We start from the raw sequence: 27,549 nt of genomic DNA on the forward strand, positions 1-27,549 counted from the left end.
CTGGCAGAGGCACCACGGGCCAGTCCTTTGCTGTTTCCAGGACAGCCCCGTGGGCCAGATCTAAGCACCCCGTGGGCCAGATCTAGCCCCTGCGCTTTGAGTTTGACACCCCCGTACTATAGTAATAGTGCTACTTATTTATTTATTTATTTATTTATTTAGTCAAATACATATTAAATAATATATATATAAGTATAAGCATGAATTGAATACATAAAATGAATACAGCTAAAGGGAACATTAGAACAGGGACGGTAGGCATGCTGGTGCTGTTATGCAAGCCCCTTATTTATGAAGGACTGGAAGGGTGTGTAATTAGATAGATAGATAGATAGATAGATAGATAGATAGATAGATAGATAGATAGATAGATAGATAGATAGATAGATAGATAGATAGATAGATAGATAGATAGATAATGGATGGAGAGGGAGAGGGAGAGAGAGAGAGAGAGCACTTTCATGTAGCTTCTGACCTTGTTCCTCAATTTTCTTTCTCTATTCATGATGGAAAAGGAGCATGTTCAGGCCTTAGTCTCTCTCATCTGACAAAAATAAGGTGCCCAAAGCAGCTTTTTCTGAGGACTTCCCTGCTAGGTTTCTTCCTCTTACTGAGCCATCTAGAACCATCCATACAAAAAAATGGCTAGTAGAGTAACCTCCTGTTAATTTTTTACCTCATTTATTTTTATGATGAGGAAAAAAGTTTTTTAAAATCTTAATCAACATCTTGAGGTGGAAAAATTGCCTTGGAGCAACTGTGGAGCAAGGAGGGGACGAATATTGCAAACCGGCACCCTCCCACCCAAGCACTTTAGCTGTAGATGGAAGAGAAGAATTACAGGAGCTATAAAGAAGGAATCCCTGCCAATGAGCAATTGCTTTCCCTCAGCTCCATACAAGAGGCTGTAAAATGGTCCTGATCACATTTCCAAGAACAGGAATCAAGCCAATATCCATATGTACCTAGGATAAGCCAAAAAATGATGGTGCGTGTCTCAAGATACAGAGCTCAACCTTTTGCATATGCAGCTTGTGATTTGGATCACACCATCGCAACACACCATTCCATTATTTCTTCCACCCCCATAAGTCCTCCTGCCAAGAACTAATAGTTCAGTTTCTTAAAATCTGCAGAAACCCGGCGGCAACTTAAGGAAATAGAAGAACTCTAAATTGCATTCCATGGCGGAAGAAAAGCATGGAAGGTCCAGCATTTCCTTGATTTGTTATTTGTCTGACCAGGAGAACCTCTGTCTCAGAGCACCACCAAACTCCCCCCCCCACACACACAATTAGTCCATCACTGATTTCAGATTGTTTTAAATCCTAGACAGCCTTCTTGGATTTTAACCATTCAGGCCATAGTTGGAAAGAAATTTTCTTACTTCTTAGCACTTAAAAAAAAGCGACAGACCTAAGGTATCATTTCTCAAAGTTAGACATATCTGTGTGGATAATCTTCCTATTCAAGCTGCTAAGTAACCAATATTATTGAAATGATAAGTCTTTTTTTTAATTAAAGTGCAAACTGATACAGAAAATGCAATTTCAAAGATGAACATGAAATTTCCAGAACATTTGTGAATTTTACAACTCAAATAATGTAAGAATAATATTACATCTACTGATTTTTTTAAAAAAAGCTTATGAATAATGTGAAAGTAAAGAGAGCTCCAAATGTCAAATACACACACACACACACACACACACACACACACACACACACACTTTTCCCCATCTTTGCTAAAAAAAGACAGCTCATATAGATTCCACTGCCATGGAATTTTAGCCAGTTTTTCCAAGATAAAGGGAAGAACTTTTAACTCAGAGACACTCATGCAAAAGAGCCAGGGCTCATTCCTGGCATCTCCAGGTGGGACTGGGAGAAACTCGACTTAGGCCCAAAATTTCTGTTGTTAAGTGAGACAGTTGTTAAATGAGTTTTGCCCCCATTTTATGAGTTTTCTTGCCATGGTTGTTAAGTGAATCACTGCAGTTGTTAAGATCGTAAGACTGTTGTTAAGTGAATCTGGCTTGCCCATTGACTTTGCTTGTCAGAAGGTTGCAGAAGTTGATCATGTAACCTCAGGACACTGCAACTGTCATAAATATGTACCAGTTGCCAAGCATCCAAATTTTGATCACGTGATCATGGGGATGCTACAACAGTCATAAGTGTCAAATATGTCCATAAGTCACTCTTTTCAGCACCATTGTAACTTTGAACGGTCACTAAATGAATTGCTGTAGGTCAAGAACTACCTGTATTCTAATTTTAAAAGATGGGATCGTCTTGTTGTGACAAATTTGTGACAAAATTTGTGGAATGATGACATGGAATGATGCTCAGCAACAAAGGAGAAAATAGGCAGGATTTTAGTGATACGCATTGTGTGTGCAAATAATAATCATATCCTGTACTGCAATTTTTCCTTTCTTTGGGAGAACTACCTGGAGATGCTCATCATTCTTAGTGATATCTTGGATGGTCAGTCGGCACTATATGCAACTTATTTTTTGACTCATACTTGCAGAATAATTTTGTTCTGATCTTAATCAAAGAGATTAAGCAAGAGTAAAAGTAAGAATGTTTCCAATCAGCCTCAAGACTATCAACCTTATTTGGTATTTGATATTATTAAGAGTTATAATTTGTGGTAGTGATGTCATGACTACTATTCTAAATGTTAGTTTGTTAACTTACGGAATAAGTGGAGATCATATGATTTTACCATTGCTCCTGATCAATACCATCAGTCCACATGAGCATGGTCATTGTTAGAGATGCTGAATGTTTTCCAGCAATATCTGAAAAGCAGTGTGATCCTAAACCCTGTGTATCTACCTCAGGGGTAAAATCTAAAAATTTTCCCTACAGGTTATGTGGGCGTGGCTTAATTGATGGGCATGGCTTGGTGGTCAGGTGACCGGGTGAGCATGGCCAATAACAATAAATAATAAAAATTATAAAGTACACAAAACAATAAGAGGTACCAAAAACCAACTTTCACACTTTACACACACACAACGCAACACAGCTGACTCACACACAATGTAAAAGCAGCTGCACTTCACCCAAAAAGGCCCCTGCAGCAAGCAGGAACCTCACACAGCCACAAAAAGCCCAAAAACTAACTTTCACACTTTACACACACACAACACAACTGACTTACACACACACAAAATGCCACATACAGCTATGTGAGATTTTGTGTATTTATGTAGTTAGAGTAAAACACTACAGAAACACATCAAATCTCAGAAAGCTGCACAAATATTTTATTTTATTTATATTTTTAGATAAAAGCAGCTAAATTTAGAACTTCTTTAACTTTAAAACTTAAACTTTAAATTGCTATGTCTAAAAAAAAAAAAAAAATCCTAAAAAAAATCCCAATTAACTATTTTTTTAAAGCTTCCCCCCCCCCTTGCTTACCCAATGAAGGGGAAAGGCAGGCAGATTGAGTTGCTCACCGATGAGATGGATTGCAGCCAGGCAGATTCAGTTGCTAGGTGATGCAATTGATTGCAGCAGCCGAAGTAATGCTGGAATAGCGAGCAAGACTGAAAGAAGCAGGAAGCTGCCAAGTAGGCAAGTGGGGACCGGGCGATTGGGTGGGCATGGGCGGCGGGGCCAGGGATTTTTGCTACTGGTTCTCCAAATCACCCGCCCCCATCACTACCGGATCGCGTGATCCGGTACGAACCAGGAGCATTTCACCCCTGTATTCAACCAGCTCCTAAAACACTTCATCATAGTCAGTCATGCCCCTTAGGCTTATTTGCTAGAAGGCATAATACATTTTTTAAAAATGGGAAGGGACAGCGAAGAAAAAATGGCTTGTACATCAAAAGCCAAATCACAAAGTTCTTGACAGTTGACAGTTGAGAAAGCTAGTAGGATATTGTGGAGAAATTTATACAGAGTAATGCCACATAGAACAATACAATGTTGTTCTCAGGTCACAAACACACATTGGGGTGGCTGATAGATTAATAACAGATCCGTTCCCCTTTTTCTCATCCTATTCTCTCCTCCCTCCACATCTTTTTAGTTGGGGCTCAGTAATTGGATCTTTATAGCATTTTATTTGCATCATCTAGGTTTTCTACAGTTATTTTTTTTTAAATATTTTAAGCCCCCCAGAATTAACCTATGGTAAGATTGGTGATCAATATATTTGATAAATAAATAAGAAAATATGGAAATAATTATGCCTTGAAAGAGACGCATGTGATCATGTTCTAGAAACTGGAAATAACTGTTGGCAGGTCCTGACAGAATTGTTTCACAAAGGTGAAGAAGACCTGTGTTTAACACACAAAATCATCTATTGCAATATCCTTCCTATAAAAGACTACTTCAGCTTCAATCGCAATATTACAAGAGCAAAAAATAGATTCAAGCTAAATGTCAACCGCTTCAAACTTGATTGCAGAAAATATGACTTCTGTAACAGAGTTGTTAATGCTTGGAACTCATTACCTGACTCCATAGTCTCTACTCAAAATCCCAAAATCTTCAGCCAAAAGCTGTCTACTATTGACCTCACCCCATTCCTAAGAGGACTATAAGGGACTTGCATAAGAGCACAAAAGTGCCTACCGTTCCTGTCCTATTGTTCCCTTCATTATATCCAATTAATATAGTTGATATATATTTTTAATTATATATATATATATATATATTTTCTTCAAGATATGCTGTTTTATCTATGACATTTGTTTGTGTATACTGTTGTGACAAAAAGAAATAAAAAAAAAGCAAAGATGTAGACAGAAAGAGGAAGGAAAATGAAACAACAGCTCTAAGCCAACTCTTAACAACAGATACAGAGCAGTTGTTTTTTGTTTTGTTTGTTCCTTGGTGTCTTGATTGTTTTGTCTCAAGCCCTACATTAATATTTTTCATACAGGGATCTATACCAGTAACAAGGATCCCATTTCTCACGGGGGTGGGTTGCTGAGAACTGTGTGCAGCACTCCCCTCTCCTCTAATCTTCTGGCTCACCAAGGCACCTCCTCACTCCCCCAGTTCACTCGCTCACCTTTTGCTGGCACCATCCCATCGTCTTCCTCTTCCTCCGTTTCTACTACCCAGGTAAGGTCTTTAAACATCAGTCACTAACCATTTATGACATCTATTATGATGAGAGAGCTTCATCTCTTCTCAAATTGCTCATAGACAAAAAGGTCATCCTACTTTCTCAGTGATTATACATTTGTATATATTTGTTTTAAAAAATATGAATCAGAAAGTAACCATACAAAATTTAAATAATAAATAAATAAATAAATAAATACATAACTGATAAACTGCATTTATGGTTTATTAACAAAAAATAGGTCATGAATGCTTCTCTTAAAGTAGGAATGATTAAGTTTTTCAGGTTTCAGGGTTGCATCTCTCTCATTTACATGGGTGCTGTGGAGTTGATGGAATAATATCATTGGAAGGTATACGTACATATATGCTGAGTTAATTTTATGTAATGGTTATGGTGCTAGGATTAGAAACTAGAAGACATTGAGTTTTAATCATCCCAGAGGTATAGAAACCAACTGGTGACTTCGGGGTTAACCCAGTTCATAGCATTGAAGTGGAACCTTTATGTACACTGCCTTGTAAAAAACAAACATAGGATATAAATCTAGTAGTTAAATAATAAATTACACCGGTAGGCTAAACAAAGGGGTTGGCACCCTGTGATTCATATACCGAGCATGTCTTCCAGCATCAAACAGCACTTAACCCATGAAATTCAACGACAGTTAAATTATGCCATTAAACAAAGGTATTATCTTAGCAGGTTTCAAAAAAGAGGCTATTCAGGTAGGTTGTTCCAGGTATTTGTTACACACACACACACACACACACACACACACACACACACACACACACACAAACACACACACACACACACACACACACGTGATTATTCTTTGAAATGTTCCAATCTCCAATGATATAGTGCAGATGATCCAGGGTGTGCTAGAGTTCTTGCTTTTGGCTTTGTATTTCATAGCATACATTTATTTGTATGTATATACTCCAGACAAAGGAAGATGGGCAAAGCCAAATTTCAACCCACATTTGTGGCTGAAAAAACCCAAAATCATTTAAATAAACATTTATTTTAAAACAAAGTGAGCTTGTGTTCCTTAAGTGAAATGAGACTAAGGTTTTGAATCCTTTTCAGGCAATTTATCAGCTGGCTGCTTCTCCACCAAGAGATAGTCCTTTCAGTATTATGAAGAACTTTAGAAAAGCAGGAGAGAAGACACTGTTCTTAAAACAAAATGTTTGCGTTTTCCGTTTTCTTCCTTCGTCTTTTTCCTTTTTCACAGGTCTTCTCACTGGCAGGACCCACATTTAGCCTCCCTTCCTCACACATTTTTGGAAGTCCCCTCACCTCTGGACTGTCATTAAATCCTCTGCTCAACCAATCTGAAAACAACAGAACAGGTACAGAAATTTGAAAAAAGAGTTGCATGCAAGCATTAATCTCTTTAGAAAATGGCCTTTCAAAAATCAGGTCTATTTACATATTTACTTCTCATTCCTGCTTTTTAGAAGACTCTGAGATCTTTAGAGCTGGTTAGCTTTCCATATGTCAATGTAAAGGCAACTGAGGAGGAAAAAACAAGATTTATTCTGTATTCAGAAACACATCCTTTACAAAGAACAAGTTATCTGGCAACTCAGTGCAGCACACGGCAGACCACCTGATGTCCCCTATATATATTTTTTAAAAAATACAGCTCAAAACAACTACAGTAGCCAAGCATCAGAAACATGACCTAAGGCTCCTAAGAAAGTTAATCCAGCAGGCCATGATCAAGTGCCAGAAAAATGAGACATGTTGCAGGGTGACCATGATTGCACAAGCCTGCCATCTGCTGGCACTTGAAACCAACAGCATCCCTTGAAACAGGTAGCAGCAAGCCTCTTAGAGTTACACAATGAAACTGAGCTATATAGGGAGATTTCCATTTTAAAGAAGTATAGGCATAATAATAGTGTAAAATACTAATTACACAAATATTATATGTTCCTATGTAAATTAGATTTGGAAAGAGGAAGATCTGGGGAAATAAGATTTGGGGAGAGATACTTTTTGGAGCCATAATTTTTTTTTTCATAAAAAAGTTTTATTTTTAGAATCATATCAAACAGCTCATCCAATGTACAGTTATATACAATTAGTCGGGCTTGCCCAGTCACCACCCCCCTTTTTAACACTCTTCTACCTTCTTCTACTTTCCAGACCTTCATCTCCTTCTCTTATCTACATCCTCTCCTCCCTCCACCCTACACCTTCCTTCTCCCTCTTCTACCCCTCTTCCTTCCTCTTCTTCTCTTTCCTACCTCCTACTCTCTCCTCTTTTCTCCCTCACCATCGTTCTAAAATGGTAACTGGGCAAACCCGACCCTACATTAATTATATTTATACCTCTTCATTTATACCCCTGTACATTAACCATCACTCCATCCTTTACCTTCAACCCCCCAATTCCCCTCCCCCTTACCCCCCACCCCCCACCCCGACTTCCCAGAACAAAATGCAGGGTATCAAAACTAACAATCATAATCCAAAATAATTCCTAAATTATAATCTCTAGTCACCCCAACCATAATCACACTCTCAATTCCCCTCTCCTTCAAAAATATATCTAATACAAAATATTTCCTAAATTTACTCATATGCTATTCAATATTTTTTTATCTGATACTTATTTTGAATATAATCAATCCACATTTTCCATTCTAAAATATATTTTTCTTGTGTATAGTCTTTCAAGTAAGCAGAAATTTTGGCCATTTCTGCCAGATTTGATACTTTGAGTGTCCATTCTTCAATTGTAGGTAATTCTTCTTTCTTCCAATATTGAGCAATCAAAAGTCTTGCGGCTGTTATTAAGTTCAAAATCAATTTAGTCTCTATAGCTGTACAATCCATAATTATTCCTAGTAAAAAGAACTGTGGAGTAAACTTAATCTTCTTTTTCAAAATATTCTGCATGATCCACCATACTTTAATCCAAAATGCTTTAACTTTTTTACACCATATATGGTAATAAGTGGCATCTTCACAATCGCATCTCCAACATTTAGCCTGTACATTAGGATACATTAGGACTAGCTTGAATGTAGTTTTAAATTGGGATTTTTAAAAAAGGGGTTTAAATGAGGTTTTAAATTTGTATTTAAAAGTTAGAGCATCAATTGAATTTAACTATCTATTCTTTTAGCTGTTTTTTATCTATTATATGTTTTCTGTTGTTTTTTGACTGTGAACCGCCCTGAGTCCTTCGGGAGATGGGCGGTATACAAATATAATAAATAAATAAAAAATAAATAAATACACACATGACAACTTTGTGGGGTCTAAATGCCATCTATAAAACATCTTATAAAAATTTTCTCTCATATTTTCCACTTGTGTAAATTTAACATTCCTCACCCAAATTCTTTCCCAAGTTTCCAACATTATTGGTTGCTGAAAATTTTGTGCCCACTTAATCATACAATCCTTAACCAATTCAGTCTCTGAGTCTATTTCTACTAATACATTATACAACCTCTTAATATGCTGTTGGCCTTGATCTCTCATTTGTTTTAACAAATTATCCTCAGTTTGCTTAACACCTATTTTTTGATCTAATTTCCATCTAGCTTGTAATTGTCCATATTGGAACCATGTATAATTTTTCCCTTCTTCCCCCATCTTTTCTCTGGATTTTAATTGTAATTCCCCCTTTTCCATACAAAGAAGTTCTTTATAGGTAACTACCTCCATCTTTTGATATATATTTATATTTTCTATCATGTGTCTCGGGATTGCCCATATTGGAATCTTTCCATCTAATTTATATTGATATTTCCTCCAGACCCTCAATAATGCATTTCTAATTATATTATTTTTAAATATTTTATCTACTTTCTTATCATATAATAAATAGGCATGCCACCCATATAACAAACCATAACCTTCTATATTCAAAACTCTTTCCTCAGTTAAATTAATCCAGTCAGTAATTAATGATAAGACAACTGCTTCATAATACAATTTTAAATTAGGCATTTTAAGACCTCCCCCCTTTCCCTTGTATCCTGCATTATTTTTAATTTTATTCTTGGTTTTTTGCCCCTCCATACAAAATTATTAACCCCCTTTTGCCATTCCTGTAATTTGATATCATTCTTAAGTACCGGTATCATTTGAAACAAAAATAGAAACCTGGGCAAGACATTCATTTTTATAGCCGCTATTCTTCCCAGCAAGGATAGTTGTAACTTCTTCCAATTCTCCATTTCTTTCCATACCTTCTGCCACAATACCTCATAATTATTTTTGTATAATTTGACATTTGAAGCTGTAATATATATTCCTAAATATTTAACCTTTTTAACGATTTCAAAACCCGTAGTTCTTTCTAACTCTTCTTTTTGTTATATATTCATATTTTTAGTTATCATCTTTGTCTTTTGCTGATTCACCCTAAATCCAGATACTTTACCATACTGACCAATTATATCTTTTAAATCAGTAGCTGAGTATATTGGTTGGGATACAGTAACAACCAAGTCATCTGCAAAAGCTCTTAATCTATAATCTTGATGTTTAACTCTAATTCCCTTTATTCGATCAGAACCACGTATTTTATTCAGAAGAATTTCTAAAGTTAAAATAAAGAGTAATGGGGACAGGGGACATCCCTGTCTCGTCCCTTTCCCAATTTTAAAAGTTTCTGTTAACCCACCATTTACTATTATTTGTGCTGTTTGCTTCTGATATATTGCTTTAATTGCATGGATAAAATACTCCCCAAATTGCATTTTTTCTATTACTTTAAACAAAAACTGCCAATCCAATCTGTCAAAGGCTTTTTCAGCATCCAAAAAAAAGAGTGCCGCTGAAACTTGGTTGTTTCGTTCCAAATATTCAAGTAAATTTACAATTTGCCTCACATTATATCTCATCTGCCTACCCTTAATAAATCCTGACTGATCATTATGAATTATTTGATTCATCACTGGCATTAATCTATTAGCAAGTATCTTGGCAAATATCTTGTAATCAGTATTTAAAAGTGATATAGGCCTATAATTCTCTGCTTTAATACCATCTCGATCTTCCTTCGGTATTAACGAAATAAAGGCTGTCCTCCATGAAGGGGGAACATCCCCTCCCATTTGAATTTTATTAAATAACTCTTTAAGTGGTTCAACCATCTCATTTTGTAAATTTTTATAATAAACAGCTGTTAAACCATCTGTACCTGGTGCTTTACCGATTTTAAGTTGCTTAATTGCTAACAAAATTTCCTCTGAAGTAATTAATTGATTCAGTTCTTCTCTTTGATTTTCTGTAAGCTCACAAATATTTTGTTGTTGTAAATATCTTTCTATCTCTGTATCATCAATCATATCCCTAGTATATAACTTACTATAATACTCTAAAAATGCTTTTTTAATCAAGTTCTTTTGATAAACTTCCTTACCCCTATATTCTATTTTATCAATCGTTCGTGATTTCTGTTTTTTCCTTATTAAATAGGCAAGTCATCTTCCTGGCTTATTGGCATTATTAAACGTATTATGTTTGACATATTGTAAATTAGTTGCTACTTGATCTGCCATCAACATATTAAACTGACCTCTTAATATATTTATTGATTCTTTTATTTTACTATTTCCTGGGCTATTTATCAATAACTGTTCTTTCTTTTTAATTTCCTCTTCCAATTCCTTTTTCTTTTTCTGCAATTTATTTTTGTATTTAATATTCATTTGTATAAGATTTCCTCTCATATAGGCCTTGCTAGCGTCTCAAATCATCTCTATAGATGTCTCTTTTTTCATATTCATAATAAAAAATTCTTTCATTTGCTTTTTACATTCATTTACAATCCAGATTGTAAATTTACATTCATTACAGTTCATATTTAAACAAATTCTCATTCAACCTCCATGATCTCCTAGCCTCCTTTTCCTGATCAAATTCACTCCAAACTGGACTATGATCAGATAGAGTTCTTGAACAAATCTTCGTCTTCTTCACTCTAGAGTACAAATCATTAGAAATCAAAATAAAATCAATCCTCGAAAATGATTGATGCCTGTCAGAAAAGAAGGTAAAATCTCTCTTTTGTATTTCTCTCCAAATATCTCTTAATTCCAAGTCCTCCATCATTTCAAAAAAAGTCTTTGGTAATTTCGCCCGGCTTGAAATCTTCCTTAAACTCTTTTTGTCTTTTTGAGTATCCAACACACCATTCCAATCACCCATTAATATATATGATTTATAATCCCAAAATACTATTCTTTATATAAAAACTTGTAAAAATGTTCTTGTTGTTGATTCGGAGCATAAACTATTAATAATGTCTTCTTTCCCTCCAACAAAAGTTCGATAGCAATGTATCTTCCTTGCTTATCCACCTCAATTAATTTTGCCGATATATCCTTCTTTATATATATAACTAAACCGTTTTTCTTTTCCAAAGAGGAGGCAGCAAAATGTACTCCCAGTTTTGAGTTTATCAAATATTTCTGGTCTAAAGATCTAATATGTGTTTCTTGTAAACAGGTAATGTCATTTTTAAATTGTTTCAAATAGTGAAATACTTTCCTTCTCTTCTGTGGTGAATTCAAACCATTAACATTCCAAGATAATAGTTTAATTGCCATTATCGGCCAAAGGAAACTTTTGGAACACCAGCCGCAGATCACATTTTGTTTTAGGCCTTGCTCCTCCCACTGTTTCCATTGTAGTAATTGCCAGTTGTTGTGCTTTCATCTCTTGTTCCTTGCGTTTAGCAGCAGCTCTTGTCAGCCTTTGTTCCTTTGAATCTGAACCCGTTGTAGGTATTTCCAACACTTGTAATAAATCTTGTAATAAATCCATCACAATCTGTTCTTGTGCCTGCTTCACTTCTCTTTCCTTCACTTCAGCCTCCCTTCTTCTAGCTTCCAATGGGGGAAGACTTCCAACTTTTAATGCCTCAACATAAAATTCTCTTGCTTTTCCAACTGTATTGAGACGATGTACTTTCCCTGCATAATATACTATTATACCAGTTGGAATATCCCATCTATATTCAATCTGACGTTTTTTAAGTTCATTCACCAGAAGGCAAATTCCTTCCTAGCCCTTAATATTTTTGATGGAATTTCCTTTAATATTAAAATATCTTGACCAACAACCTGTATCTTCTCCCCCTTATATGAGGCTTGCAGAATCTGATTTCTCACTGTACTATTTGTAAAGTAAATAACAACATCCCTTGGCAACTTTTTTTGCCTTGCTATTCAAGAGTTCACACGATATATTTTATCAATTTGATAAGCCACATCTACTGGACGGACTGCTAATATCTCAGCAAATGCTTCAGAAAAAAATTCCCTTAAATTCTCTTCTCTATTTTCTTTCAAGCCACAGATTCTTAAAGCAAATTCCATATTTCTATATTGTATCAAAACTATTTCATCATCTGTTTTTTCCATTTTACTTTGAAATTCATCCATTTTATTTTTTAATTTTGAGTTAAATTGCTTGATTTCTTCAACTTCCTCTTCTAATAAAATCACATTTGTTGCCAAACTTTGTACTGCAATTACAAATCCTTCTTTAACTTCTTTATTTCCCACTTGAATTTCTAATATCTGCTCTTTCATTTCAGACATCTCATCAGTTATTACTTTAAATTTTTCTTGTATAAAGTCCTTCAAATTCTCTTGTAACGCCTCTAAATTCAATGTTCTAGTCTCTGCTGTATGAGCTGGAGAGGCACCAGCTGATGAGATTCCAGAACCCTTTGTTACAGTAGACTTTAATTGTTTGGCTGCCATCTTCTATAAAATTATTTATTTATTTATTTATTTCCAACTTAATATTCAGTTTAAATCTTCTTAACCTCTGAAAAACACAGTCTTTTAAAGCAATATTTAAAAATCTCCCCTAAATTCTATCAGCAGGCAGCAAGGAGTTAAAGTAGCAAATAACATGCAATTTACCAGCGGCAGACGACAAGCAATAAAAGTATCACTTTCGCTTTCCACTCGTTAGCTTGTTAACAATTCGCCTCCATTTTCTTGCTATTTTCAAGCTTGTTACAAAGTAACGGGGAATTGGCTTGGCTACTTGCATAAAGTTCTCCCACTTTTGTTCTGTCCGGTATAATCCTTTATTATCCAAAATAAATCTCGGTGTTTGGTCGTGGTGATTGGTTTCGCCAAAGCAGAAAAATCCTCTGATCTGGAGCACTTCAGGTTGCTGGAGGGAACTTAACCCTTCAAACCCCTTTTTTCTCAGGGGTTTTAGAGAAGTTCTACCTCTACCCTGCAGCTCACCTCCTCTTCTTCTCCCGAAGAGGGGTTTTTTCGAACCGCTGGACGGCAGATTTAAGCTGTCCTTCCACATAATCCAGAGGTTGGTGATCGTAAAGATCACCGCCATCACCTACGGTGCCAAACAGGAAGTCTTTGGAGCCATAATTTGATGGATTCAGGTTATGCAACCTTAGATTTTATGTTTGAGGTAAACACAGTTAGGAAGCTCCTAAGGCCTGTTCCTTGACATTTGCCAACAGTACACAGAGTGTGATGGCCATATTATTCCCCTACCTCGTTGCTTGTTCAGCTATCCTTTCTAAGCACTTGTGACATAAGATGTCATGTGTTTTTCCTCTGACAAGATGTACTGAAGGCATCCGGGGGGGAAAAGGCAGATGAATGATAGGGAGTGCTTGACCATGCTGGCTGGAAATTATGGAAGTTAAAGTCCAGTACATATAGAGGGTACCAGATATCTAAAAGTTTCTATAAATCTTTTGCAAGAACTGGAAAAGGGGGAGGGGATACAATTGTCTGAGTTGTAATTTTTAAAAAAATCACTCCTTGTGTTTACACTTCCAGAACCAGATTTGGAAGACTGCAATTTTGCCTGCCGAGGGTCATCACCCCAAGAAAGTCTTTCTTCCATGTAAGTTTTATTTTACCAAAAGAATATATATGGAAGGCAATAATGGAATGTCGAGGATAGGATGAGATCAGAAAGAGGGCTGTTTCACCTGACAGATTAGAGAGCAGAGAAAAAGAGTATTAGTTTACTTTTTTAAAAAAAAAAACAGTTTTCCACATTTCTTCAAACCCTTACTTTGCCATCTGTCCATATGTGTTGGAGTACAACTCCTATCATCCCCTGCCATTTGAATGTTCTTGTTTCTGTGCTATAGAAATTTGCCTGACTCTTGCTAGCTTAGAAGCTTTCTAGGTTAAATGCTCTCCACCCAACCCAGAGTCAGTAAAAAGCAATGAGGAAGCACAAAGCAAAGCATCTGTGCTTCCTATTACCAGTTCCTATCCTGCCTGTACTGTATTCATTCCAAATCATTCCTGAATGGTGTCTCGATTTATGCATCTACCACTTGCTAGGCAAGCGAAGCAAGGTCATTCATTTTCTCCTCTGACTTTTGTTACTGCCCCATGCCATCGTGTTCACCAACCAGTAGGAAGAACCTCCATCGGTTAGATTCTGGTTTTTTCTCACTTGTATCTAAGCATGCTACAAATGACAATCTCTTTGTTCTTCCACATCCCTATGACATTGCCTTTCTCTTGTCCTCAGCCTATGCCTGAGAGAGGCTAGAGACATTTTTAGCTATTGCAAATTAGTGTTTCCCCTCTTAAACCAGCAGCCATCCATAAGAATGTCAAGGTGAATAAAAGCTGACCTGTTTCACCAGCTATTTTGACAATGGCTTAATCAGCAGAGAATAGACAGATGCCCCCTTTTCTTGCAATTCTGAGACATTCTTTTCCCTTCGATGTTGGGAGCTTTTTGCAGCCCAGCTACTAATTGGCAGCTGGGAGAGCAGTACAGTAAAGCAGGAAATCCTCCTCTTTCATATTTTATCAGGCAGCCCTCCCGTACCATCAAATGTTTTGACTGCCAGTTGTTTTGCTCTTTCAAAACTCCACAAAGAAACTGCTCTGAAAACAAACCTCCTTAGACCAGAGATAAAGCAGAGTGAACTTAACTCTCTAGTCTTACTACACAATACTTCACCTCATTCCCATCTCACCAATCAGCTTGGCGAGGAAGCTTTTTCTTTTTCATGTATTAGATTTCAGCAAAAGATAAAAGGCAAAAAGGCAAAAAATGGTGGGTTAGGAAAGGTAGGATTAAGGGAAAAGCAAAACCAGAAGTTCAAAGGGGAAAAGGAAAAGCAGTACTTTATGCTGTATATGAATACCGTATAGGCTTTAACTTAACTGCATAAGCAAAATCAGAGTACCATATCTGATGGCAGTCTAGAAGAGGAGCTGTAGAAGATACATACATAGGAATTTTATGCTGCTGGTAATATGGATGGATAATATCACTAGCTCTGTTGTTCTCTAATCTGGTCTTCTATCCCTATCCCACATCCCATCTGGGCATCTCCCAAATTAGTATATGTGAAATAGAGAAACCATGGGAAGAACCAGGATAGAAATATCCCTATAGAGGAGGGAGCATACCCAACATGATGATTGTGTAACTAGGAGGCCTGTAAAGTGGGAGAAGTGAAATGGATTAGCTGCTGTAGCCACCTGTCTTATTTCTTGAAGGAAATGACTGAAAATGATAAATATAGGTAATGTTAATAATTCCTCCTTTTCATTTCCACAAAATCTCTCCTCTCCTGCACCTTGTTGAAAGCTTGGAGATGTATAAAAACAGGGAAAGATGATGGGTATGGAAGAAACTCAGGAAACAAGTGAGTCCTTCGGGAGAAGGGCGGTATAAAAATTTAATAAATAATAATAATAATAATAATAATAATAACAAATGCTAATAGAGAAAACAAAGGCTAGGAGAGAATTGGCTGAGGTAGAATCTGTTCAGTGACTAGACAGAATAGTGCATATGTCTGCCTCTAAACACCCCTAAAGTTATTACTGACTCATTGTAAGTTTGGGGCAGATAGCGAATAAGGAAACAAGCAAGCAAATAAATACTGGTACAGTTATTGACAACAAGGAGGAAAATACTGCTACCACCCAGGTACAAGATTGGGATAATTAAATATATATTTATATAGTTAATGACAACTTAAGCAAGTCTCATTCATCAATTGTAGATATGGTAACAGAGGCAAGGAGGAAATTGGTATAGTCAGATCATAATCATACCATTAAGTGTTGGGTTTAGTGGAATAGGGCCGTAAGGATATAAGATACTAGTATGCTCAACACATTTGTGGCTTGTTTACCAGGCTAAGTTCACATTGCTTTCTTGAATTCTTGGGTGTGGTTGTTTCTGTCTTTTCTGTATCACACATGCAAACACACACATACTTTCTTGTGGAAAAAGGGAGTGTCACCTAAATTTATCTTGGTAGCTGGAATTATCTATATTTTGTTACTTCTGTGACCAAAAAATTTGCTATTGGAGAAGACTGCAGCATCTGGAGAATTGTAGATATTAATTAAAAGAAGAGACCAAATTTGTAGGTTTGTAGACTGAGTAATTGAAATAAAGCAGCCAGGCAGCCTCAAATACTCAATAATTAAGGATATTCTTGACACGAGAATAGGCAATGGGTAGCTTTTTACTATGGCTGACGGTAACAAAATCCCTGCAAAACCCATGCAGAATCTACATTGTTGTTCTGTCCCCTCCCAACCACAACCAAAAAGACACACGAGTGGACTATCTTTGCCAGCAATTTACTCTGACGACAGATAACAGTTCTGGCAACGAACCTGCGATTGCCTGCCAAGTTCTCCTCAGACCAGCGTAATTGCAGTTCAGGAATAAACAGAAGCCAAAGTCTGAATCACAAAATAGCACAGCCAAAGCTCCCAAAAGTCTGTTTTTGTCCGTCACGGAGCCCAAAGGCAGCTCCACCCACTTTTATACTCTGTGGGGTGTGGCTCCGTGACTCAGCACTCCCTGTGCCAGCCCCTTCCTTCCTTTTGCTGTGCAAGCTTCACTCGGCATCGCTGCCTTGCATCTAGCCACAATTGATTCTCCTCAGCTGGCTCTTGGAGCTCTGCCAGGGAGGAGGAGGAGGGGTTGGGGGAAAGAGGCCATGTCAGCTCCTCCTCCTCCACCTGGCCTGCCTCTGGGATCTGGAGCGGAGCCAGAGACGAAGGTTCCACAGAGGGAAGCCCTGTCGGCTCTTCCCCATCACTCTCTGAATCACTCTCAGCCAGGAGGCTCGGCTCGGGGGCTGCAACAGACACAACAATTGTATACTTTATTCTCAGAATTTAGCTTTTTGGTTTCTCTGCCTTGGACCCCAACTTTTGTGGCCTTCCAAGTGTAAAGCAGCTAGGACTAATAGCTATTATGAAACCAAGAAGTATGTTGATTATTAATGATGCTTTGTCCTGCACCATAATAGGTCTCCCATCAGCAGCCTTCCTACTCTCTTTGACCAGACAGTATCAACTAGCAGTGGACAACTGGAAAATGTCCCCCAGGCCACACCAAACATTGAGCAGCTCCTGGAGAAACAGGGCAATGGAGAAGCTGGTGTCAATAGTGAGTTGTGGAAGGGATCAATAGGTTAAGCCAAGGTTGTGCAATTTTGTTGGTCTTTGGCACATTTTTTAAAATTGTCTTTGAGGGCTGCAAAGGACAACCTAAAAGTGTCACTGGATTGAGCAGAGACATGGGGTTTTGGGGTTTTTTTGTTTGTTTGTTTGTTTGTCTTTTTTGTGTGGGTTTTTTTTTCCCCTTTGGAAGAAACTTTCAGAGGTTTTGCAGGGACTTTTAGCCTTCCCAAATTCCATCAAGACAGAAAAATAGACCTAATGTTAGGGAGTCTTAAAGGGGCAGGGGAATGAATTGGGCATCCTAAAACTCTGCAGACAATCCCACCAACCCTTGAAAGCTAAAAAATGTTGATCCTGCTTATTCCAGGGTTGCTCTGAGTTCTGCAGAAGGGGTACTGGAAGGCTACTTTTAACTTGCAGACCACAAATGTGCCCTTGTAGTTAAGGCTGAGGTGACCAAAAAGAGGCAAAGCCTTTGTCAAGTAAGCCTCTATGGTACCTTCCATTCATCTCTGCAGCCTTCCCCATGAATGTTCCATCACAAGGAAAATGGTAACTTGATACCATCCAGAAGCAGGCAGATGTGTCCTTAAAGGAAAGAGTTTAAGATCATTCTTCCAAATATGAATGTGAACATTAATAGGTTAAGTCCTTTCTGCCCTCTGGGATGTTTTCTACCAATCATAGGAAGGAAGAGACTCATTAATTAGTTTTACTACAATTTCCATCATGCTTCATCATCGTGGATACTAAGTGGAGATCTGAGATGTATAGTTTAACCCTGATGGGAGGTTTGTGGTTGGGAGCTAGTAGAACAGAGAGAGAGACTGGGAAGATGAATTCAAATCTTCCCACATCCTTGGAATAAATTGTAGATGCTTTTCTCTGAATTCTTTTTTGAAATAGTAATTCTAAAGAGAGGGGGAAATCCTATGCTATATTTTTTTTTCCAATGGACACTTTTTAATTTCAGAATTAAAAAAATCCAACAATTGATCATCATCATACTTTTTTCTAGATACGCTTTCTGGTCATGTGTTCAATCAATATATGGAAGAGTGTACACTACACTACACTAGAAGTGTAGCCCCAGGTTTCACCCATGTGCTCCATCTCTGTAGTAGTCCTGTCTCTCTAATTTTCTTATCTTTCTTTCCATCAAAGGGGTAGATATTGCTACCATGTATGGCTCCACTGAGTCCATAATATGTTGACCAAATTCATAGATGGAATATAAGAAGGAGTTTATACTGCCTTTACCAACTTAGAAATTACTAATTGCACAAGCTACTCCCTAACTGCTTGGTCATTACAGGGTGTTGAAAGCTAGAATAACCTGTAGCAACTGAGATACACTTAAGGTGCAGCTCTTTGGACCCTATTTAATTAGTATGATTATAGTTTTTCAGACTTTTCATTTTATTTTACCCTTAAATATAAACACTGTGCAGACAAGTACATGTAGTCAGATTAATTAGACTGTAAAATATGTAAGTATCCCATTATAATATAATTTTGTTTAGACTCAACATTACATTTATTACATTTGCTTGGATTTAACATTACTGGAACATGTTATACTGTATTGGATTTTTCTTCTAAATTTTTGCAATGTAAAAACTTTGAGATAATGACATAGTAGCAGGAGTGAAATCCAGCAGGTTCTGACAGGTTCTGGAGAACTTGCAGCGGAACTCTTGAGTAGTTCGGAGAACCAGCAAATACCACCTCTAGCTGGCCCCAGAGTGGGGTGGGAATGGGGATTTTGCAGTATCCTTCCCCTGGAATGGGATGGGAATGGAGATTTTGCAGTATCCTTCCCCTGCCACACCCACCAAGCCACAGCCACCAAGCCACACCCACAGAACTGGTAGTAAAAAAATTTGGATTTCACCACTGCATAGTAGGTATAATTAACAATGTTATATATATAAACTTTGCTTACTAAAAAGAAGCCAGAAAAGCATGCCTTAGCACATTAGGGTGATTGAAGCCATGTTCCTTTTTACATGCATTACAAAGACAAATTCCTTGTGTGTCCAACCACACTTGGCCAATAAAGAATTCTATTCTATTCTATTAAAAAGGACTGGGACTTTGATTGGCAGGTCATGCCGGTAATTTTGAAGCTAGTGGCTATTAATGCAGATGCTCAGTTCGTGACTATTTAATGACGGTAAATGTTCTCGTAAATTCCATTTCCTATGTACTGTATTTTAACATTGTGTTAACATTGTTACCCTTCCCTTTTCCATTCTCAATTTTCTCTCTTTTCCTTCTCCCGCTTCTACTTCCTGTAGTTGTAGAGATGCTCAAGGCACTTCATTCACTACAGAAAGAAAATCAGCGCCTTCAGGAACAGATCATGACTTTGGCAGCTAAAAAGGAGCGCCTGCAGCTTCTAAATGTTCAGCTCTCTGTTCCCTTCCAAATGGTGACCACCAGCAATGGCCCCTCAAGCCAGACCCAATACATCTTAGCTCCCAACAGTAAGCGGACCTAACTGTAGTGGCTTTTGATTCTTGAAAGAGGCGTCATTGCTAATATCTGAATAACATCAGACAAAACTTTTTGAGTCATTGCATTAGGGATGGTTGGTGCCGGTTTCTTTTTTAAAATGTACTTTTGCTGTGTACTCTTTCTAATGGGTTTGGTTTTAGAGTTGTTGTTTTGTTGTTGCTGTTATGACTGCAATGTTTTGTGAACTGTATCCTCTGTTCTGAACTACTTTGCAATATAGGAAACTACAATAGATCATTAACAAATACACTTTAAAAATGAAAAGTAAAATATGGTTCCAGGCAGAACATACACACACACACACACACACACACACACACACACACACACACACACACACACACACACACCCTGAGGAATAATACAGTGTGACCAAGGGAAAAACCTTTTGAATTAGTGCAGTGCTGACTCCTTGCTGAAATGATGCTCTGAAAAGTTGCTCAGCAGCATAGTGGAATGTCCTTTTGATTCTTTCTCTTCCCCTCTAGCCTACAACAGTGACTCATTTAGTATTAGCAAGAGCTCCCCATGCAAGAATAGTTTTGGTATCGAGAATGCACTGTCTACTTCCTCTGAGGTAAGAAGCATCTCTTTTTCTGGTTTTCATTTTCACTTAGCAGACTATCATGGTTCACACATTCTGAATGAGACTGTAAGACTGAGAAGAGTGTGCAACCTGTTACTGAAATACGTGGGTACTGTATTTGCACATAAATTATCCACTTGAAATATCAGTGCATTATTCTCCCAGGTAATGTTCCATTGACTTTGCCCAGCTCCAGTCCTAATATATATTGGGCCAATTCTGATGCCAGAAGCTTGGCCCCATCTGTCATATTTCTCTTTAGTTTTACATCTGTGTTCTGGGCCTAAACTGCTAAGTCTTGAAGTACTGGGTGCATTGTTCAAATGCCCAAGATCTTTACCTTCTTCTCCTTCTTCTCCTTCTTCTCCTTCTTCTTCTCTTTCTTCTTCTTTTTTAAACAAGGCTCTTAATTCCTGGGCTGCAGGGTACTTTGGTTTTGGTAATTTATTGGTGATGCTTACTCAAATTGGAACCAGGAAAACCTGGCTAAAAAATAAAAGTAGTTGTGATAGTTAAAAAATTCAAGATAAATTTTGTAAAACTATGCACTTCCCATTCCTATGCATATTCCATCCTGTAAAAATACAGAATCCCATTTTTTGCTAGTGGGTTTAGAATATCTGTTTTTGTAAAAAAAATATGTGGAATTGCTGGAGATGATTCCTATTATTTCATACTGATCCTCCCTCCCTCCCTCCCTCCTTCCTTCCTTCCTTCCTTCCTTTCTTTTTCTTTTTCTTTTTCTTTTTTTCTCCTTCCAGGATCTTCATTCAGGATGCCCAAGCAGGAGCAGCTCTTCTCTGTCCTTCCACAGCACACCACCACCTCTGCCCTTGCTGCAGCAAAGCCCTGCCTCACTTCCTCTAACTACTGGGGTCCAACAGCAGCCACCGCCACCACCAGTGAATGGCCTGAGCAGAGCCATGGGAACTGTTCATGGGGGAAGTGCCACAGCTACTCACAGCCTTGTGGATGGCCTCCTTGGCAGTCTGGCAGGAGGGCAACAGATCCCCATCAATGGCATCCTAGGAAGTTTAAATAGCACTTTGGCCAACCAGACCCAGAATCCAGTCCTGGCACAAACCAGTGGTCACCCTGGTCTGCAGCTCTCCATGAGCCAAAGCAGGTAAGAAAGAGGGAAGACTACAAGAAAGAAGCCAAGGAGGCAGATTTTTAAGGACTTTTTTTGCCCTAAATTTGAGGACCTGTTCCACTTTATTTACTTCTGATATTTTTTTTCACTGCCATAACAACATATTTCTAGGCTGTTTATAATCAAAACGTAGCAGCAATAAGAACCACACATATTGTAATGACAGTCAAAAAGACAGTGAACTTAAAATAATGCTGGCAGAATAAGAAAAGTGTGAGCTTCGTCTTCAAACATTTGTTGGAAAAGTTGTGTTTTAAAGTCCTTTCCAAATAGCAATTTAAAGAGAAGAGCTAATAAGATATCACGAGGAATATAATTTAAAGGGTCAAAAGAGCAGAGAGAGGCATTGCTTCCAGACCTCCATCCCCTTTACCTTCCAAACTGAACAGTCAGGCTGGCCAGATTCAAATTGAGGGTATGGTTACCTAGTTATATTGAAGCTTTATCCTTTGGGATTTATAAGCCAAAGACATCAATACCTTTGCAGCACCCATAAGATAGGCTTGACACTGCAATTAGCTTGTACTCATCAGCACGACGCCTGCTACATTTTTTTTCAACTTCAATACCAGATAGGCTTCAAAAGAGATCCATTAAACCAATATGGAGAAAATGAGAGCAGGAGCATGACACCATTGCAACTGGGGAAATCAGCCAATTCGGCAAAGGGACCCCTGGATCACCAATTCCATCTGCTCATCTGGGTACAGCCAAGAATCAGTAGCATTTCCAAATTGCAGACCTGCTTTTTTAGGGACAGTGTAGAGAGAGAGCCAACAAAAGTGTGTATAGTCAAGGCTATAGTTTTCCCAGTTGCAATGTATGGCTGTGAAAGTTGGACCATAAGAAAGGCTGCGTGCCAAAGAATTGAGGCCTTTGAACTCTGGTGTTGGAGAAGACTCCTGCGAGTCCCTTGGACTGCAAGGCACTCAAACCAGTCAGTCCTAGAGGAGATCAATCCTGACTGCTCCTTAGAAGATCAGATCCTGAAGATGAAATGCAAGTACTTTGGCCACCTAATAAGAAAGAAAGACTCACTGGAGAAGAGCCTAATGCTAGGAAAGATTGAGGGCAAAGAAGAACAGGACGACAGAGAACGAGGTGGTTGGATGGAGTCATTGAAGCAGTAGGCATGAGCTTAAATGGACTCCAGAGGATGGTAGAGGGTAGGAAGGCCTGGAAGAATGTTGTCCATGGGGTCGCGATGGGTCAGACATGACTTCGCAACTAACAACAACAAGAGGGAGAGCATTCAATCACCACACCGCTGGACAAACAACCACTTGGTGGTGTTGTAATTTATCCATAACTTGCTTTGTCCCATCAAGACTCTTATAGCCCATCCAGACATTGAATAAACAGTGGCTTGTACTTGGCTCTGAATGAGAAATAGATTTGGTATCAGTAGTATATGGATGATACCTCACCCTAATTCATAGGTGACCTTTCCCAGCTTCATGAATGGATAAGAGTCAACCCCATAGCATACTGTATAAAAGAGGACATAGACTCGAATGTTGATTCCCCTGCCCACATATTGACCAGTATTACCTAACCCAGAAGGTAGTAGACCTATTGTAAAATCATATTCTAGGCGAGTAGCATAGTCAGTGAGGTCAAAAGTGGCTGATCAATCAAACAGGACAAGGAGAGCAGTGTTAGCCAGTCTGCTTCACTTTTATCAGTGTTGGATATTTAGGGAAGGATATACATGTATAAGCAAAAGTATTTTAAAGTATTTGTAAAATGTAACCCGAATCCTGTTATTCTGGTTTCCAGTATGGCAAAGGGCAATTAAAAAAATAACAATAATATTAGTAAGAGATAATGCTTAAGTAAGCCAGACCTGGTAGCATTTGATGCAGCAAGAGAAATAACTGAGCTTTCCAAGCCCCCAATGTCTTGATTCTGAAGTGGTGGAATTGAAGTGGTCTTTTGCAGCAGTGCTGCATGGCACAAAACTGCCCCATTCTTTTTGTCTTCTTTCTTCCAGTCTACCTAATGTGACTCACTTGTCAGAACAGCAGCGGCAGCTGCTCAGCCAGCCTGAGCTTCAACTGCAGCAACTGCAGCAGCTCTTAACATCGCAGCCACTCAACCCGGTAAGTAACATTTCATCAGACAACTGCTGAGGAAGAACTATTAGCTAAAACAGCAGGGCATCAACTCAAGGTGTAGAGTTTTCAAAAGAAGACAATGTTTTTTACTTCCCTTGGTCCCTGGACTTTAGACGAAATCCAGTTTCCATGCTCAGTATAATAAGAATTTTCTTTGAAAGCCAGACCAGATGCTTCTCATCTCCTTGTAGCTGCCAGATGAAGATAGGGAGCAGATACTGTGAGAATGTGTAACAAGAAACCATGGTTTTCTGATAAATGTCTACAGGAGTAGATTTGAGCACCTGAAACCCAGACAAGCAGTAAAGGGCAGCAGTGAGCTAAAGATTGCTGAAGTGCTAATTCAAAGTCCCAAAGGTGCATTTTTCAAGAAGCAACTGGACTTAAATTTTTCTTTGAAGGCATTTCACTTCTCATCCAAGACGCTTCTTCAGCTCTGAGAAGCAAAACATCTTTAAAGAAAAAAACCAGAAAGTCCAGTTGCCTCTTGAATAAAGCATCTTTGGGACAACCATGACCTGGATGACTGAGAATCTCCATAGACATTTTGCTAATTCAGAGGTTTGCAGCCCAAATCCATCAGCCTATGAAAAACCAAAATTTAATCACGCAGTTAACTACCTTTTATTTATTTATTTATTGATCACATTTGTATACCGCCCTATCTCCCGAGGGACTCAGGGCGGTTAACAGGCATATAAAAAGGACATATAAATACAGATTAAAACACAAATAAAAAACTTATTCTAACCAGCCTGATTACCAAAACCAATTAAAATCAATATAAAATTTAAAATTTCAAAAATTTAAAAATCTAAAAAACCTAGTCCAGTCCTGCGCACCTAAATAAGTGTGTTTTAAGCTCACGACGGAAGGTTCTAAGGTCCGAGAGTTGGCGAAGTCCTGGGGGGAGCTCGTTCCAGAGGGCGGGAGCCCCCACAGAGAAGGCCCTTCCCCTGGGCGTCGCCAGACGGCACTGCCTAGCTGACGGCACCCTGAGGAGTCCCTCTCTGTGAGAGCGCACGGGTCGGTGAGAGGTATTCGGTAGCAGAAGGCGGTCCCGTAAATAGCCCGGCCCTATGCCATGGAGCGCTTTAAAGGTGGTCACCAACACCTTGAAGCGCACCCGGAAGGCCACAGGTAGCCAGTGCAGTCTGCGCAGGATAGGTGTCACCCGGGAGCCACGAGGGGCTCCTTCTATCACCCGCGCAGCCGCATTCTGGACTAACTGCAGTCTCCGGATGCCCTTCAAGGGGAGCCCCATGTAGAGAGCATTGCAGTAATCCAGGCGAGACGTCACGAGGGCGTGAGTGACCGTGCATAGGGCATCCCGGTCCAGAAAGGGGCGCAACTGGCGTACCAGGCGAACCTGGTAAAAAGCTCTCCTGGAGACGGCCGCCAAATGATCTTCAAAGGACAGCCGTTCATCCAGGAGGACGCCCAAGTTACGCACCCTCTCCGTCGGGGCCAATGACTCACCCCCAACAGTCAGCCGCGGTTGCAGCTGACTGTACCGGGATGCCGGCATCCACAGCCACTCTGTCTTGGAGGGATTGAGCTTGAGCCTGTTTCTCCCCATCCAGACCCGTACGGCTTCCAGACACCGGGACAGCACTTCAATAGCTTCATTGGGGTGGCCCGGTGTGGAAAAGTACAGCTGGGTGTCATCAGCGTACAGCTGGTACCTCACACCGAAGCCACTGATGATCTCACCCAGCGGCTTCATATAGATGTTGAACAAAAGGGGCGAGAGAATCGACCCCTGCGGCACCCCACAAGTGAGGCGCCTCGGAGCCGACCTCTGCCCCCCCGTCAACACCGTCTGCGACCGATCGGAGAGATAGGAGGAGAACCACCGATAAACGGTGCCTCCACTCCCAATCCCTCCAACCGGCGCAGCAGGATACCATGGTCGATGGTATCAAAAGCCGCTGAGAGGTCTAATAGGACCAGGGCAGAGGAACACCCCTATCCCTGGCCCTCCAGAGATCATCCACCAACGCGACCAAAGCCGTCTCCGTGCTGTAACCGGGCCGGAAACCGGACTGGAACGGGTCTAGATAGACAGTTTCATCCAGGTGTAAGGAAACTGATATGCCACCATACTCTCTACAACCTTCGCGCGGCGGGTTGGAGACCGGACGATAATTACCTAAAACAGCTGGGTCCAAGGCAGGCTTCTTGAGGAGGGTCTCACCACCGCCTCTTTCAAGGCGGCCGGAAGACTCCTCCACCAAGGAAGCGCCAGAATTGCCTGGAGCCAGCCTCGTGTCACCTCCTGGGTGGCCAGCACCAGCCAGGAGGGCACGGGTCCAGTAAACATGTGGTGGCATTCAACCTACCCAACAACCTGTCCATGTCCTCGGAGCCACAGGGTCAAACTCATCCCATAAAATATCACCAAGACCACCCTTGGACGCCTCCCTGGGCCACTGCAATTTTGGTCCAAACCGTCCCGAAGCTGAGCGATTTTATCGTATAGATAACGTTAAACTCCTCAGCACGTCCCTGCAACGGGTCATCCCGCTCCCCTGATGAAGGAGGGAACGAGTCACCCAAACAGGGCGGCTGGGCGGTTATCTGCCGGCGCAATGAGGGAGGAGGCGAGCAACGCCGCTTCCTCAGTGCCACTAGGTAAGTCCTAGTATAGGACTTCACTAGTGTCCGATCAGCCTCGGGCGGCTGGACCTCCAAGAACTCTCCAGGCGTCTTCTCCGGCGCTTCATCCCCTCAGCTCCTCGGAGAACCAAGGAGCCGCTTGGGACCCGCGCCGGGTCAGAGGCCGCAAAGGCACGACACGATCTAAGGCCCCGCGCGGCCCGTTCCCAGGCGCAACCAGTTCCTCAGCCGTGTCGTGAGCCAGACCTCAGGAAATGGCCCAAGCTCCGTCCGGAACCTCTCAGGGTCCATCAGGCACCTGGGACGGAACCAACGTACTGGCTCCGTCTCCCTGCGGTGTTGAGTGGCGGTCAGAAAGTCCAGGCGAAGAAGAGAGTGATCTGACCATGACAGAGGTTCAATAACTATTTCCTTCAAATCCAGATCTCTCAGCCACTGACCAGAGATAAAAATCAGATCCAGAGTGCCACCCCCAATGTGAGTAGGGCCATCAACTACTTGAGTCAGGTCCAAGGCCGTCATGGAAGCCGTGAACTCCCGAGCAGCTGTCGATGACGAGCCGGAAGATGGCAAGTTAAAGTCCCCCATGACTAAAAGTCTGGGGGTCTCAACTGCCACCCCAGCAAGCACCTCCAGGAGCTCAGGCAGGGCAGCTGTCACGCAGCAAGGAGCCAGGTACGCGACCAGCAAGCCCATCTGACATCTATGACCCCATCTCACAAAAAGGGATTCACACCCGGCAATCTGAGGCACAGTGGTCTCCCTCGGCTCTAGACTCTCTCTAATCACAACCGCCACCCCACCACCCCTACCCTGGCCCCTCGGCTGATGGAATGCTCGGAAACCCGGCGGGCACATTTGAACAAGGGGCACGCCCCCTTCTGGGCCCAGCCAGGTCTCCGTAACGCCCATAAGGTCCGCGGCACCCCCCTGAATAAGATCGTGAATTAGGGGGGCCTTATTGGCCACGGACCGTGCGTTGCACAACATCAGCCGAA

At 40.1% G+C, this 27,549-nt stretch overlaps 1 protein-coding gene across 8 annotated transcripts in view; it reads left to right on the forward strand.

Moving 5' to 3' along the window:
* Nucleotides 1-27,549, forward strand: part of MLLT6 (MLLT6, PHD finger containing) — a 150,466-nt gene that overhangs the window by 113,642 nt on the left and 9,275 nt on the right. For all 8 annotated transcript variants that reach the window (XR_009154832.1, XM_058180188.1, XM_058180185.1 and 5 more), the window contains 8 exons: nucleotides 4,919-5,103; nucleotides 6,351-6,468; nucleotides 13,924-13,990; nucleotides 17,403-17,542; nucleotides 19,857-20,045; nucleotides 20,565-20,653; nucleotides 21,424-21,788; nucleotides 23,809-23,917. Coding sequence is in view for 7 of the 8 variants with exons in the window: in XM_058180188.1 (XP_058036171.1) it covers nucleotides 4,919-5,103; nucleotides 6,351-6,468; nucleotides 13,924-13,990; nucleotides 17,403-17,542; nucleotides 19,857-20,045; nucleotides 20,565-20,653; nucleotides 21,424-21,788; nucleotides 23,809-23,917 (1,262 nt within the window). In the remaining variant the exon portion in view is untranslated. The remainder of the gene's footprint in view (nucleotides 1-4,918; nucleotides 5,104-6,350; nucleotides 6,469-13,923; nucleotides 13,991-17,402; nucleotides 17,543-19,856; nucleotides 20,046-20,564; nucleotides 20,654-21,423; nucleotides 21,789-23,808; nucleotides 23,918-27,549) is intronic.

The sequence above is a fragment of the Ahaetulla prasina genome, chromosome 4, assembly GCF_028640845.1.
Source record: "Ahaetulla prasina isolate Xishuangbanna chromosome 4, ASM2864084v1, whole genome shotgun sequence".
Taxonomy (NCBI): domain Eukaryota; kingdom Metazoa; phylum Chordata; class Lepidosauria; order Squamata; family Colubridae; genus Ahaetulla; species Ahaetulla prasina.